The following is a 16,183-nucleotide window of genomic DNA, read 5'->3' on the forward strand; positions in this document are numbered from 1 at the left end:
CAGAGGGGAGGAGGGTGGGGGAATGGGATAGACCGGTGATGGGTAGTAAGGAGGGCACGTATTGCATGGTGCACTGGGTGTTATACACAACTAATGAATCATCGAGCCTTACATCGGAAACCGGGGATGTACTGTATGGTGACTAACATAATATAATAAAAAATCATTTAAAAAAAAAAAAAAAGAAGAAGGGGGAATGAACCATGAAAGACTATGGACTCTGGGAAACAAACTGAGGGCTTCAGAGGGGAGGTGGGAGGGGGATTGGAATAGGCCGGTGATGGGTATTAAGGAGGGCATGTATTGCATGGTGCACTGGGTGTTATATGCAAGTAATGAATCATGGAACATTACATCAAAAACTAGGGATGTACTGTATGGTGACTAACATAACATAATAAAAAATTATTATTAAAAAAATAAAAATAAAAATAAATAAAGTTTAAAAAAAAAAAAAAAAAAAAAGAAAATATGTGGTTCTAGGCAAGATGTAATAGGGAGTGTGACCTCTAATTAAACTTTTAAATCTAATCTCAAGCCATCAGAAAATAAATGGGACAGAGAAACCATTAAATGACATCATCAGGAAACAATGGCCACAGAGTGCCAAAATAGTAACATTCTACAGAACAACCAACCAGATTTCTTCAACAAGCCAATAGCACGAAAACAGAGGGAAAATACGGAGAAACTATTTGATATTAATAAAGACTTAAAAGATACAACCAGGGGCGCCTGGGTGGCCCAGACATTAAGCGTCTGCCTTTGGCTCAGGTCATGATCCCAGGATCCTGGGATCGAGCCCCGCCATCGGACTCCCTGCTGGGCAGGAAGCCTGCTTCTCCCTCTCACATTCCCCTTACTTGTGTTCCCTCTCTCGTTGTCTCTCTCTGTCAAATAAACAAATAAAATCTTTAAAAAAAAAAAAAAAAGATATAACCAAATGCAATAAACTGCTTTTGTTTGTATATTAATGAGAAGAAAATGATTTATAAAAAGACACCTAAATAAAGATGAATATGAACTGAGTATTATATGACATAGAGCCATTATCAATATTAGGTGTAATCACAGCAATTATGATTATGTAAGAAAATATCCTTTTTTACATGGATTACTAATTATTTAAAGGTAAAACGACATAATGTCTGGAATTAAGTACTAAAGCAAAATAAAGGTAGGTAGATATAACAAACAACTATAGCAAAAACAAAGATGGTTTGCGAGTCGGTTATAAGTTCATGGTTATTTCATTTTCTACTCCATAAATATTTAACATATTTAAATTTTTTTTAATAAAAAAAAATCATTTAAAAAAATGTAGAAGTAATAAATTTTCCAGTGTCTAGGCATACAACTACTGACTTACAAAGGCAGGATTAAAACCAGGGTCTCCTGTCTTGAGTCTAGTGCTTTTTGTACAGTACCATGCTGTGAACAGTTCTACTCAAAGCTTTGTTTTACAATGCACAAAAACGACTACCCAGAACATTCCTCACAACTTAAAATACATACATATTAAGCATAAAACTCCTAGATTTCTTTTGCTAATTTTATGAATACAGTCCAATGCGTAGGCACTGCTCAGGTTTATAGGTAAGTAAGAGTGCATCATCTTCCTTGTTATCAGTTTAGCAGAACGTACCAGTAAGAAACTGATTCTAAATTCAATTTTGTTCAAGGATCTAGAATTGGCAAGTTTAGTACTTCTGAGTATCTTGTTGGATCTATTATAAAACTCAAAGACCAAATAAAAAACAACAATGTTTTGCTACACCAAAAAGCTGTAATTAATAATTCATTTTACAATAAGGAAATATAGTTCATAAGTTGTCCCACCACTTTAAAAAATAAACACTTAAAATGTGAAGTATAGATTAGGGAGAAGTCCTTCAATTTTTCTATTCACTATTTTTCAAATTTTATTACTTCATTAGATCTAATTGTCTATGCATAGCCTAATAAGTTATATCCTTCAGCAGATGAAGTAAATTTCTACCCCAAATTAATTAAATATTTCTAAAACCTGAATTTCTTCAAATAAATTCAATGCTACTTTTTCCCTCTGTGGAAATGAGATCACTCATCACCAACTCCATATATACCTATAGCACAGATGATAATGAAATCCCTATTTCAACTAAAGCTTATTACTTACAAAGTGCTGATATCCCTCAATTAATGCTAAGATAAAGAGTATCTTAAACTATTGAACTACCTCTACCTTGCATTTCCATATTCTTATTTCTACAAAAAGAGTGGTTTTTTGGGGGCACCTGGGTGGCTCACTTGTTAAGCGTCTGCCTTCGGCTCAGGTCATGATCCCAGGGTCCTGGGATCGAGCCCCACGTCGGGCTCCCTGCTCAGCTGGAGGCCTGCTTCTCCCTCTCCCACTCCCCCTGCTTGTGTTCCCTCTCTTGCTGTGTCTCTCTATCAAATAAATGAATAAAATCTTTATTTAAAAAAAAGTGGTTTTTTACAAGTTTTAAGAAATTGTTCAAGAGATCATCTTGTGACTGTTACTAAAAAAATTTATAACTAAAGGTGTAAACTGATATTTAAAGAGACCAGAGTATAAATAATTACATTTTTCTATGATTTTTCACCTTTAGGAGAATCAAAGTGTTTTATCCATCAACCACGGACACAGACAAGCCAGATTTAGCAAACTTCTAGTCCAAATACTTGTAAATAAAAAAAATCAATTCTATATTATCACTGATGAAAGTCTTCTAGCCTATCCTTAAAAAATTCTAGTTATAAGGATGAAGATTAGTATTTTGAAGTCAGTTTATTAAGCTCTTAACTAGAATTGTTTGAAAAGCTATTCTTTGTTGAACTGATATCTGCTGTCAGAGATAGCACTTGGCTGAGTCACCCATTCTAATATTAGGAAACATTCACTTACATGCCAAGTGCCCCATATTAAAAAAAAAAAAAAAAAGTCCGAATACTTCTCATTCATTCTATAAACAGCATGGTTTCCAATCCACTCAAAACCAACTCTGCATGCTCTCTACTTTGACACCATCTCAAAGTATACTACCTATAAATGATCCAGGAATCTATGTATGATATAAGCAGGATAGAGTACTACTGTAACTTCTACTTATTTATAAAACAGAATTCTACTAATAAAGACTAATAACACATTCCTCATTTTCCTAATACGTGGCAATACAATATTGTTTCTATGGATCTTAAGTTCAAGTAAAATCCCAGGTAAATGCCCACTAATTACTATAACACTAATCTTTCCAATTCTCCATTCTCACAGTTCATTTTAATGCATTAAAAAAAGAAATCTAAGTCATACTTCTTTGGTTCAGTACGTACTTTTCTGCTTCTTCCAAATCACTCGTTAAAAATCCAAATCAGATTAGAATATTAGATGAGACATATTTTTCAAAAGATACAGCCTCTGTAAGAAACCTTGTCAAAGGCTGAAAATACTTGAGAACAATGAAACTCCATGCATCTCATATTATCCGTTTAAATTTTAACCTTGAAACTTAAACATAAATTTAAATAAATATTTGTAAAGTGACATACAGAAAAATCACTTACTTGTTCCTTCTATAAGCAGTTCTTGTCCATGACTACCCAAAAGTGTCCGAGAAAGAAAAGGTGCAAAATCCACAAAAATTTCTCGCAGAAGAGGAGCTGCCTTTTCCAAAGCATGTTCAAGCCTCTCTGTAATACTGATGGAAAGATGTTATCTGAACTATTCATTAGAATTTACAACTTTCAGTTTTTAAAATGAGTTTCCAAAGCAATGTAAAATTCATGAGAAATTAAAAATTACATAAAGACTCATTATTGCTATACATATCATTCTGCTGGAATACTCTTTATTATTAAGTTCTATATTACCATCCCCAACCCTGACAAACAATCTGGTAAACAACTACTCTAAACACAGCTTTTATTGGAAATCTTAATGGGTCAGCTGAGAGCACTTGATTTTTAACACCATTATAAACTAAAAAAACTCTACCAAATTCTTATCAAATTTGTCTATTCATGGGGCGCCTGAGTGGCTCAGTCAGTTTAAGCGCCTGTCTTCGGTTCAAGTCATGATCTCAGGGTCCTGGCATAGAGCCCTATATTGGGCTCCTTGCTTTAAGGGGACTCTGCTTCTCCCTTTCCCTCCGCCCCTCCCCCAACTAGTCCACACACTCTCTTTCTCTTTCTCTCGCGCTCTCTCTCAAATAAATAAAGTCTTTAAGAGAAAAAAATTTGTCTATTAATAAACCATCAGCACCTTCAGTTCAAGAATTATGTCTTCATTTCTAAGTTCTCCGCTGCAGCATACAGCATAGACTCCATAAATATTCATAAACTGAATTAGTTTATACCCTTTTTTCATTGACATCTTTATCTCTAAGAATTTTTTTCTAAAGCAATCTGAACAACTTTTCATTTGGAATTAGTATACTTTACTGGCACATTTATAATGATCTCGATTTACACATTAATAAGTCTCTGTGACCATATGCACATATACACATATGTATACACACATAAACACATATACAAACACACACACGTATATATTTAATGAGTTAAACAAGCCCCCTGCATTTCAGGAAATTCAGAGGTATCCAGAGCTTTAGTTCCTAACTTATAAACGAAACATATACACAAACAGCCACTACTTATCTATTTATTCACACAAGGAGTACTTCTTAATACCAACAAGAGTTGCTACTGAAACTATCAACTGTTAAGCTGATGGAAATTTCTTCTGCCAATTAGCATCTCGTCCTAGGTACTATCCTTAATACTATTCCTCTCTACTTATAGAGACTCATCTCAGGATAATATCACAACTACAAGATTAAACTTACAGCACTCTCATGCCAATATCTGTGGAGTGCTATGGATTTTCCAGTTGTGGAAGGAGGATCAAGAATTCTGACCATGAAGGCTCTAGTGGTAGAAAATATTCCAGTATTCTAACTCAGAATTTGAAATGCACATGCCCAATTTAAAAAGGTTAATGACAGTAAAAATCACCTACTATTCAGTTTCACTATGGCTTTGGTTGCCTGGCTATAACTTATTTTAGCATTTTTTTAGAAAACAAACAATGAATTCTAAATTTCCAGTTTATAATCATATGAAACCTAAGTCATAAGTTACTACCTGTGTAATTAAATATTTGTTTTGCATGCAGCACTTATTAACCACAATAGCCACTTCTCATAAACTTTTACATCTCATAATCTTTAAAAAGGAACTTCCAAAACATTCAATCCTCTAAATGTCACTTATATGTTTTTTAAAAAAGAAATAGACAAAAGAAAGTTACTAGACAGTTCAAAGAGTCATCAAAAGGAATACATCCAAATATCCAAGTAATAGCTTTAATACCTCATATTTGAAACTTGGTCTTGTGAAACTGAGCCAACTGTTGGCACCGAGGGCAATCTTGCATTAGATGATCTACCACCTATAAAATAAAATAACCATTTACAGGAATTTTCTGTTTGATAAAGGTTTAAATAAAGAAGTTATCTTTATACCAAGTCAACAAAAAACATTACAGTGCACTTTTAAATGCCCATTATAATTTGGATAACATTAAAATCTACCAATTAACAAGGTCTTTCTTTAATCATTTAATATGTAAATCTTAGTTACAAGTTTGATGATTACACCAAGTAACCTATGATCCATCAGCTGCAGAGGTAATAGAAAACTAAATTCTGCCTCACTAAACTGGAGTCATGATTGCTTCTATCCAACAAGTGGCAACAGAGATTTAGAAGTAGACACTTTTTAAAATAGAAGCAAAACGCATAAACAGCTAATTCCAAATTTAGCCTCAAGCACATAAACCTCCACTTCCATAAAAACTGACCTTATTCAGTCACAGAATAACTTATGCTACAGCCTGAGTCTAGCCTAACAAACATAACCCAGTCAATACCTGAGAAACCTTTCTTAAATGATTCAAATAGAAGTTATACTCCCTCATTTGTAGCCTCAAAGTAATTAGAAGATAACCTGTTGGTGCATTTGTCATACTATATTTCAATTGATTTTTAAAATATCTTTCTTCATACTATACTAATCTTTTTTTTTTTAAGATTTTATTTATTTATTTGACAGAGAGAGAGACAGCCAGCGAGAGAGGGAACACGAGCAAGGGGAGTGGGAGAGGAAGAAGCAGGCTACCAGCCGAGGAGTCTGATGCGGGGCTTGAACCCAGAATGCTGGGATCACGCCCTGAGCCATAGGCAGATGCTTAACAACTGCGCCACCCAGGCGCCCCTACTATACTAATCTTTTTAAAAGCAGAGACCTCATCTTTTTCATCCATCTCTTTCTAGAGCCTAGAGAAGTTGACAATAGAAGGTCCTCAATGTATGTTAATTCCGGAAAGTATTCCCTTAATCATTCCCACCTCTCATATTTTACAGGTCAATCTTCCCACCTGGTATATACTTCTCTATTTCCTACTTTTTAATGTCCCTCTCTTTGTTCAAACTACCATGTAAAACTGATTTCTACCATGTGATCTTATTTTATTCTCCAACGAATACTTCCAGATACCCTTAAATACTCTTGTATATTTTGTTGAATGGCCAATTCATCCTCGTATATTACAAAATGTTCAAACTATTTTATCCTATACAAGAATTATCATCTTTGTTTTCAACAGATAACTGTTTACTTGGCAAGAGAAAAATAATCACCAGAAAAGTAACGCTGGAAGAGTAAAAGAACAGATAGGAACAAAAACAACTTATATTATGACAAGTCTTGAAAGAGTGAATCTAGAAGACTAACCTGTAGGATAATTTACTGAGGCTTAAGGAATTCTAAAAGCTCAAGAAAGGGGAAAAATAAAGTTCCTGTTTAAGAATTAGGATATATGGGATAGAACATCATTCTATTTAAGCTAGGAGTAGGACCTAAGGAAACAGAACAGCCATTTGCTTTTTCTAAGGCCAATATTAGGAAGAAAAAGAATAAACACATACAGTGTCCCTCTATGACACAGGGATTGTAAGAGTCACTGGATTCCAACTGGGATGATATCCTTACAACCTGGAGTCTATAGATACAGGAGACATGCACATCTTTCTTGCTTGCAGCTGTAATTCACTAAGTAAACTTCCAGTTTCTGAAAGCAGTATCTTAAATGGGTGCCAAGTTAGTATTTGGGTAAATACATCCTGAAACCCCATCAAAATTCTATAGAGGAGCAGTCCAAAAAAGACAGGAAACATACTGAAACAAAGAATATGCAAAGCTGATACACACGAGAAGAGTGGCTCAAAAGATCCTGGAATCTATGCACTATCAGAGGTCTGATGCTTTTGATCTGTTCTCAAAACTTTAGGCATAGGTATGCTGGAAGCACCTAAAAGGCCACAAAGTGGTGTGGAAAGATAAATAAAGGAGAGATAGATGAAGAAATGCTCGTCTAGCATACATAAAGAAGATAGAAACAGCTGAAAAGGTAGAAAAGCAGCCTCTGACAACAGATAATATTGATTAGGCCTCGTGATATTGATTAGGCCTAGTGTTGTTAGGAGCTGGCTTAGAACACACAACTAGGTCTTGGTGTTCTCTTGCTGAATATAAACAATTTCATAAAACATCAACATCAGACAAAGCCATGCTGCGATCATGCTGAATCAACACAAAAAAATACCACCACTTAATCATGTACCAACAGACAAAAACATGAACTCCATCCAAGTAACAAAGATGGTCAAACATCTCAAATCCTAATATGAATGACTGACTTCTTTACAAATTGTAGCTTTAGAATTCCATGCTTCCAGATGAGCTTTATTAGGATATCTCATCACAGAATTACCCATGCTTCCAAACAGTACCCAATTCAGAAGAAAGCCCCACTGCCTTAACCCCTCCCTAAAATCACCTAATATAAGCTCAAACCCCATAATAAATCATTTCTAACATTCTATTACTGACATGTCCCAAATTTCCCCATTGTGTGCATTCTCCCTCACTGAACTAACTTACTCAGCCAAAGATTTATTCCTGGCGGTCTTTGGTTAGAGCACATTGATAGAGATTTTAGATGAAGTCAGGAAGAGAAAGATAAAAATCATCACATTATTTTAAAAGAGTCAGAATTAAAGAAATCTCTAAGTAAGAATTCTTTTCCATAATAACCTGTTTCATCAGGATAAAATGCACATCTTTTCACATGGTAGCATTTCTCACATCAACACGTTTTATAATCAAAGGCATCTTAACAATTGTAGTCAGACATAGTTGAGATCTAATTGTAAGAGGAAACAGTGGACGAAATCAAGAAAGCAACAGATTCAAATCTGAGGATATGGTAAAAGACTAAGTAAGGAAGAACTGCGTAACTGTCTAAGATCTTTATTTTGCCAGTCTACAACCTCAAGACCACATAAACTAGAGGCCCAGAGGAAAAACAGTTGCATAATTCCAACATACTGTGTAAGTATAATGATTTACTTGTAGTGAAGATGAACCTCCAAGATCTGTTCCAAAAGTGTAACCCATAGGAGACCATCTCTATCACCCCCCTCACTACAAAAGGACACCAAATGTGGCAGTATATTTAACTGGGCTTAAAAGTATAGAGTTCTTTTTTTTTTAAAGGGGGGGGGCGGCTTGGGGGAGGGGCGGGGGGAGAGAGAAACTCCCAAGCAGGCTCCATGCCCAGCACAGAGCCTGACATGGGGCTTGATCTCACAACACTGAGATCATGACCTGAGTGGAAATCAAGAGTCATACGCTTAACTGACTGAGCCACCCAAGTGCCCCAAGATTTTCTTATTCTTAATTTGCGTGGCCCCCCTAAAAGAAACCAGATTCCTGAGTGAACACTGAGGACTGAAATAAACATGCAGCTTTATTCACTCATTTATTTATTGAAAATTATCTTTTGAGAACAAATAGAGGACGAGGTATTGTTCTAGTTGCTTGGGATATATCAGTGCTTATATAAACAAAAAGTTCAGCCCTTGTAGAGGAAGACAGACAATAAATAATAAAAATAATAAATAAGTTGGAAGCTAGAAAGTGGTTGTGCTATAGGAAATAATAGAGAAGACTGAGGGGAAATGGAAGCATGGGGTGGGGGTTAGTGACAGCTGGTTGCATCTTTAGATATGATGGTCAAGGTGAAACTTAGGGAAGGTGACCTACGAGCAAAAGCCTAAAGGCAGGAAGAGAGTTAGCCAAGAGAGAATCTACATCTGAGAATCTGTAATCTTGTGTTACACGTAAAATCAGTTATTTTCCCAATATGATTACAACAGAAAAATACTGTGTTTAAAGAGCAAAAGGGGCCTCTTTTCCAAACCTTCTTAAACTAGTCAGGCCTCAAGCAGTTAGCGTGAATAGATCACGGAAAGCATTTGCACAGGGATGGGGGCTACACTAACCCACAGCAAGGTATAAAAGATCAAACAATGTGAAGAGGGCATTTAAGCAGAAAAGAAAACTAAAAAGAACTTTGAGGTAATGATTTGAAATTAAGGACATTTGTGTGAATTCACGGTTTCACTAAATACAGGTAATATATAAAAGTATATATGAAATATATACCCTCACTCAACCACGTATCCAAATATAGTCCCTAGTTCTGTCCACTGAGAGGACTTGGGAGCAAAAATAGCCTAACACCTCATGTCCAAATCTGGCTTCTAAATACTATTCTTCACTAAGAAAGAGAAATGACCAATTCAAGGTCTACTGGAGAAAAGTACACAATGAGCTTGAAACATCTAGTTTTGTTTTTTAGAAAGCAAAGATATGCCCAAGGAATAATAGGCCATTGTTCACAAAAACACAGAAGCCAGCTTGAAGAGACTACCACTCTCCAAACTGGAGACATTTTGAGCATAAAAATAAATAATGATAATAACTGACTACAACTCATCCAATAAAATAGGAAGTCAAAAAGGCCATACTGATATGATAAATTAACAATCTGAGGAACAGGATATTTAAATAATTTCAAAGTACTTTCCCACAAAACACTTATTAAAAACAAAAGGGAAAGAGCAACTTTACCATATAGAAAATAGGCAGTTAAATGTTTCTCAAATAATGAAAGTGATCATCATCCATATTGTGACAAGTCAAAATTGTGCACCATATCATGAGCACTGGGTGATTATGGAAATGTTGCATCACTATTGTACACCTGAAACTAATATAACACTGTACGTTAACTATATTGGAATTAAAATAAAGACAAACAAAATTGTGCACCAGGTGATTAGATTCTTTTCTTCTCCACCTGTTCCATACTATTCCTACCAAAGAAGTATATCATAATCTGCTTCTAATCATGAGGATATATCAGACCAACTAAAATCCAGGGACATTAATTTGAGTCATTCCTAGTTCTTTACCATAATAAATAGTGTTTTGTATTTGCTTACATAAATTTATGTGCACGCCTTGATTTTTTTTTTTTTTTAAGTAGGCTCCACACTCAGTGTGGAGCCCAAGGCAAGGCTTGAACTCACAACCCTGAGATCAGGATCTGAGCTGAGGTCAAGAGTTGGATACGAACTGAGCCACCCAGGGGACCCAATTTTTTGAGGTAACTCCTAGAAGTCAATAAACACACACTTTAAATATGGATACATCTTGCCAAATTGCCCTGAATAAACAATTTACACTTCTTTGACTACTAGTAAAATTGAATGAATTTTCCCACTTCACTGGAAACAAAACAGGTAACATAAATAACTACTACTCTGACCTTTTGTGCATTTTTGTAGGAATCTTTTTCTTCATAATTTGTCATTATTATATATAGCGACATTTACCTTTTATCATTCATTACAAATAGTTAAGTGTGTAGTGACTGTTGCCATGCAGAACTCTAGAACGTTCCTTTTAAGTCATCTTACCAGTATGATTTAGAAAAGAGAAAAACGACCAAATTTTTACATGGTTGTTATGATGTTTAAATTAAAAAATGTAAAGCACCTAAGATAGGGGCACCTGGGTGGCTCAGTCTGTTAAGCGACTTCCTTCGGCTCAGGTCATGATCCCAGGGTCTGGGATGATTCTCCCTCTCCCTCTGCCGCTCCCCCTGTCTGTACTCTTCTGCTCTCTCTGCCAAATAAATAAATCTTTAAAAAAAAAAAAAAAAAAGCACCTAAGATAAAGTAGAATCTTCAATGTTACTCTACCACATTTCTGCAAAGCACTACATAAGAAAAGTTTAGAGCTCTTCTAAGTGACTCTACTATGTATTCATGATTCCTGCTATCCATTTTTAGTCAAGCCTTCTATTTATATATTACTTACCTATTAAATTCTGGTAATAAATATAAAAGTTCCTCTACTCTTCTCAGCCTGAAATCCATTTCCCTTCCTGCTTTCAAAAAGAAATGTTAAGTCATTCAAGACCACAGCCTTTCTCTTCCATATCTAAAGGAAATCCTGCTAAGCTCTCAAATTCTCAACAATCTCTCACATAACTTCCACACCAATTTCTTTAGAAAACATGTTCTACACTAGCAGAAAACACTTCCTCACCAGCCACCTACAACCAAACCATTCTCAAATTGAATCCTAGCTCTATCAATATTAGGCCAGTTTCTCTGACAATAACTACCCTTCAGGGGTTGTTATATGACTGAAATGTTTGGGAGGGGCAGTAAGAGCTCTGCCACTTACCAGCAGTGGGACCTTGGGTAAAGTTACTTATGCTCTCTGTGCTTTATTTCCCTAATCTATAAAATGAATAGTGATACCTACACTTCACAGAATTATTCTGAGCCTGGACCATAGTAAATACACAATGAATGATAGCTTCCTTTCCTACCCTTCTACTCTATGACTTCCTTTAAAATACTTAAAGTATCCCTTTAGTCTGTACTTCAGGCTGAAAATACACCCAAATTCTTCAATGATTACTCATGTGACATTAAGTGTAGGTAACTTAAATGTCATGAAGCTTATAAAGTACGTTTTAAAAACCTTACTCTAAAAATTTTTTTAAAGAAACCAAAGGTAAATGTTTAAAAGTCTAGAAGTTATAAAGCAAAGAATCAAACCCAGATTTTACTGTTACAAAAATTTTACTGTTACAAAATTGTGGATTTCCAACAATTTCATTTATCACATACATTGGTATATAACAAAATATAGCCATAAACATTTGATAAATCCAGCCACTGTAAAAGAAAATATTTTTATTAAAACCTGTACTGCCTCACTTCACTCCCATAATTTCCTCAGGCTCACTTCATTTGTATCTGGGCATTTTGATTCCACTTACTCTCTTAGGTAAGACAAATAAAATTAGTTACGGGTATAGATAAACAGCCAGGCTCTAATCAGCAACGATCTGGAACAACTTGACCTTCCCTGAAATATGCTTGGTCTTCAGGCAGAACTAGATCAATAATTCTGATTCAGCAACTCTCAGCCAAACATAGAGATTCAGAAATCTAGACTGACTCTCCACAGGCTTGGTTCCTTTGGGGTAGGATACTGTAGCAATTTTAGACAATCAACCTTTGTATAATTAATGAGCCCAACTCTTAGAAAGTATTCCTACAAGACGAAGTTGTTAATCTTTCCTTTACATACACATTTCCTTCCCGTTCCCTTGAAAATCAGAATTAACTTTTCTTTTTCCTGGGATTTTTATTTATCACTGTCTTCCTCTTCTCTTCACCATCCTGCTCAATTGAGAGCTAACTGTACATAAAAGCCTAAGAAACTGAATAGAACCTGGCCTAATGCATACAGTATTAATTTTAAAGTGAAGTTAAAGTACATATTTCTTTATAATGACAAGTTTTAAAGTAAAGTAAAGCTTAAATTTTACTTTAAAGTAAAATTTAAAGTATAAATTTCTTTATAATGGGGCGCCTGGGTGGCTCAGTTGTTAAGCGTCTGCCTTTGGCTCAGGTCATGATCCCAGCATTCTGGGATCCATCCCCGCATCGGCTCCCTGCTCGGGGAGAAGCCTGCTTCTCCCTCTCCCACTCCCCCTGCTTGTGTTCCCTCTCTCGCTGGCTCTCTCTCTCTGTCAAATAAATAAAATCTTTAAAAATAATAATAATAATAAAATAAAATAAATTTCTTTATAATGACAATTTTTAAAATTCATAAATACACGAATTCCCACTTCACAATCAAAAGTTTTCCATTTTCTCATTTTTTTTTCTACATTAAAATTTCAAACTAGAGGGCAAAACAAGGTAAAGTTGAAAAGAATCTTTCACTGTTCAGTATCTGGAATTTCTGAGATGCAGATCCATCCTTCTATTTCTACACAACACTCAATGAAGTACTTCAGAGACCAAATATCTTTATTATAGTCAGTTAATGATACCTCCAATTCTCTAAATCCTTAACAGCAATATGATCACTAAACCATAACTGGCCATTGAATTCTATTACTAGTGATTAATTAACTATTTCTGAGCTTTATTTCTTTTAATTGGTGGTAGTTTTTAAAGACCACCTTTATTTAGAGTATAACAGATATTGTCTCTTAAAGGATTATTGGTAGTTTTTCTCAAACTTCTCTGAACCTGAAATAAAGGGAAGTATAAAGTCCCATCTATTTAAAAGTAAAGACAGAAGTAGAAAATCCCAAGAAAATATTTGTCTGAGGCTTTAGGTAGTAGTTACAAAATAAAAATAGCTTTTACTGTGCTGATGCTAATTTTAACAAGCTGAAATGCATATCCAAAGTCTGAAGAAGACAAGGAGCAATGGTGGCTCTAAAAAAAACAGTAATAAAAATGCCTTCCTGACACTACCCTAGAAGTGTTGCCAATTTTCAAACCTAAAAGAGACTACAGCAGAAAAGGATTCTATAAATGGTCTTTTTCAATAATAAGAGAACACTTTACCAACAAAGATAAAAAGGGGGGGTAAAATAGGTGATGGGGATTAAGGGGTACATTTGTTGTGATGAGCACTGGGTGTTGTATGGAATCACTAAATTGTATAACTGAAACTAATATTACACTTAAATTTAAATAAAAACTTTTTAAAAAATCAACTAGTAATAATTATTGGAGGAAAACACCACATGAAAAAAATATTCTGCATTTTTCAACTCAGATAAAATCATAAATTTATGACTTAATTTATTGTTTTAAATTAACATTAAATATTTTTAATACACATATGTAAATGCAGAAGCTACTCTGAACATGTGGAATGATACTGACTTATCTTTTCCTTATCCTTGCACTGATAAACTGGCTCCTTCAAACTGACAGTGTTCCAGACATTCAAAAGAACAAAAAGGAAAATGCAAATATATCATCTGTCTAGTATCTATCCAGGGAATAGCCAACTGTTTATTCAAAGTCCCTAAGGGTCTAAATAAATAATGTCCTTTGCAATAAAGTATCACTAAAACAAGTGCCAGTATTTAATCCCTAGGCACCGGATTTTTTAAATTTCTCTCCCTCTCCCTTTCACCAACCCCCAACCTCCTCACCAATTCTGGACCAGTTGCAGGGGGGACAGTCTATATGCCCAGTAAAAACTCTTTATTAAATAAAAGAAACTTCAATTGATTGAGTAAATATAAGCCTCTTGGGTCAAATTTTACATAAAGCAAAGAATCAAATATTTTTCTTCAACGTTAAAAATAAACATGCTAATCAATAATATGCATGGCTCTGATAAACAGAACAGAGCCTAATATTCTAATGAGAAGTATAATTATTATATTTTACAAACTAGCAAATACCCAGCACAGACTGAAAAACAGTCTATTTAGTTCCTTTATTGGGTTAGCTTCATTTTTGTTTTAATCACTTATGCTTTGCATCAATGGTAGAAAAAACATGTTAGCATATCTGAAATAAGAGTAATGGCATCTTAACACATACTGTATTCTGGGCAATTAAACCTGTACTGACGAGTAACTTCAAAATTTCCAGATTTTGATATATTTTAAAATTGTTTTCTCTTTTAGCTTTCTTTTAAAATATACATTTACCCAGGGTATAACTTGTTCTCTGATAAATCTCTTTTATCAGTTACTAAGAAGGATTTGCCATTGTTATTAATAGACTATCCTTTTTTGCTAATAAAATGTTACAGAAGCTAAGGAATATTATCCAAACAAAAATCTGAAATTGTATAATAATCAAAATTTGCATGATAATCAAAATTTGTATACTAAGCACAGTTTCAGTAATGCACAGTTTAAAATTAAATGTACAAATCTTTAATTTTTTTGCAGTTAAAGATTTGGGTGATTTTTCTTTAAGTACAGTTGACACACAATGTTTCATTAGTTTCAGATGTACAACATAGTGATTACACAATTCTAGATATTATGAAATATATATAGAATATGCTTGCTCACCACAAGTGTAATTACTACCTGTCACCATACAATGCAATTACAATACCAATGACTATGTATTTCCTACGCTATATGACTTATTCATTCCATGACTACAAGCCTGTATCTCCCACTCTCCTTCACCTATTTCACCCATACCCCATACCCCCTTTTCCGGCAACCACCAGTTTGTTCTCTGTATTTGAGTCTACTTCTGCTTTTTTGTTAGTTTGTTTTGCTTTTTAGTTGGTGATAATATTATGACAGAAGAATCTCTGACCTCACATAAAGCTGACAAGCTCTAATTCTTTTTCTGGGATCCAACTGTATTCAGTTCTAGTTTCTCTTTGATTGTGCCACATATAAAATTTAGAAATCCCATTCTGATACCAAAATTTCTAAATAGTTTAAATGTTTCTGCTACAAGTCCTATTTTATGTTTTGTATTTACATGGTTTCTTCCAAGGAAATTCCCATGTTTCCTATTGTACCATGTACTTACTATCAACTGTATTTTTTATTAATCAATAATCTAATAATGAATTTTAGCAGTTCATTTTTTTGTTGCTGACTCACTATAAAGTTCAGAACTGAAGTCACCCCAAGGCACAAAGATTCAAGGTTTAAGATCCACAGGGACAGACATTTACTATATCTTCATACTAAGAATATAACACAAGATCAAACCAAGACTAATACCTAACTTACCCAGATCTGCAAGAATAAACTGCCCAGGGGTGCCTGGATAGCTTAGTCAGTTAAGCATCCTACTCTTAATTTCAGCTCAGGTCATGATCTCAGGGTCCTGGAATAGAACCCCTGCTTGTCCCTCTCTCCCTCTGCTCCTCCCCTCACTCTCTCTCA

The 16,183-nt window shown here is 34.7% G+C and overlaps 1 protein-coding gene across 5 annotated transcripts in view; it reads right to left on the minus strand.

The window, feature by feature from the left end:
- LRBA (LPS responsive beige-like anchor protein) overlaps positions 1 to 16,183 on the minus strand; it is a 791,618-nt gene that overhangs the window by 506,278 nt on the left and 269,157 nt on the right. For all 5 annotated transcript variants that reach the window (XM_044384357.3, XM_026499457.4, XM_026499458.4 and 2 more), the window contains exons 32-33: positions 5,377 to 5,455; positions 3,568 to 3,701 (exon numbers count right to left, since the gene is read on the minus strand). In XM_044384357.3, the coding sequence (XP_044240292.2) occupies positions 3,568 to 3,701; positions 5,377 to 5,455 (213 nt within the window). The remainder of the gene's footprint in view (positions 1 to 3,567; positions 3,702 to 5,376; positions 5,456 to 16,183) is intronic.

The sequence above is a fragment of the Ursus arctos genome, unplaced genomic scaffold (genome assembly GCF_023065955.2).
Source record: "Ursus arctos isolate Adak ecotype North America unplaced genomic scaffold, UrsArc2.0 scaffold_11, whole genome shotgun sequence".
Taxonomy (NCBI): Eukaryota; Metazoa; Chordata; class Mammalia; order Carnivora; family Ursidae; genus Ursus; species Ursus arctos.